Genomic DNA, 708 nt, shown 5'->3' with positions numbered 1-708 from the left:
TAGGGTGGTGGTTTCTAGCCTGGAAACACGGTTTGTACTAAATCACAGCGTCGAGGCCAGGGCCCAGGACGCCTGAAGGCTCCATTAGAAGGCTTGAAAAGATGAAAGATTCACAAGTAAAACCGGGTTCCAGTTGCTCCCGGGCATGCTGGAGAGACCAGTGAACGACCCTCTGGACCGTAAGCCCGAGTGTTGGCTGAGAAAAAACGTGCTTTTCTGCCGGGTTTTCCAAAGAGCGAGTGCAGGACTCGTACTCTTCTGCAGTCGGGCGAGGACCCTCTCCACTCCTCAGCCCCAGGCTGACTGGCAGGCATCCGCCAGGCCCTGCTTCCCCAGCTCCGATGCGCGAGTACCGGGAGGAGGAGGGTCCCCAGAAGGCTGACTCTGGCCGGCCCGCAAGGGCTGCCCCCTCCCCAGTCACGTGGCCTAGTGGGTGGGGACCGATCTGAAGTTGGAGAAATCCAGAGCTATCCCAACTTCAGAGTGCGGCGCCCGTTCCTCCGGATCCCGGGCTCAATTTGAGCGCTGGGGCTCCAGGAGGAGCGCGGAGGTGGGAATTGGTGAAGCCGAGCAGCGGCGCAGACGGCGGGATTCCGGGCATGGCCCAGCTGTCTGTGATCCCGGGGTCGGCCACGTCGTGGACAGGTGAGCTGTACCCAGGTGGTGGCGGCGGCCGGCGTGGGCGAGGCTGCTCGGAAACTGCCCACC

At 62.7% G+C, this 708-nt stretch overlaps 1 protein-coding gene across 1 annotated transcript in view; it reads left to right on the top strand.

Annotated features, from left to right (window-relative positions):
• Positions 1-471: 471 nt before the first annotated feature.
• NRIP3 (nuclear receptor interacting protein 3) overlaps positions 472-708 on the top strand; it is a 28,393-nt gene continuing 28,156 nt past the window's right edge. Inside the window, exon 1 of the mRNA XM_010829311.1 lies at positions 472-645. Coding sequence (XP_010827613.1) covers positions 600-645 — 46 coding nt within the window. The 5' untranslated portion in view covers positions 472-599. The remainder of the gene's footprint in view (positions 646-708) is intronic.

This window comes from Bison bison, unplaced genomic scaffold (genome assembly GCF_000754665.1).
Source record: "Bison bison bison isolate TAMUID 2011002044 unplaced genomic scaffold, Bison_UMD1.0 scf7180017864503, whole genome shotgun sequence".
Classification (NCBI taxonomy): Eukaryota; Metazoa; Chordata; class Mammalia; order Artiodactyla; family Bovidae; genus Bison; species Bison bison.
This window is presented reverse-complemented; position numbering and strand designations above follow the sequence as displayed.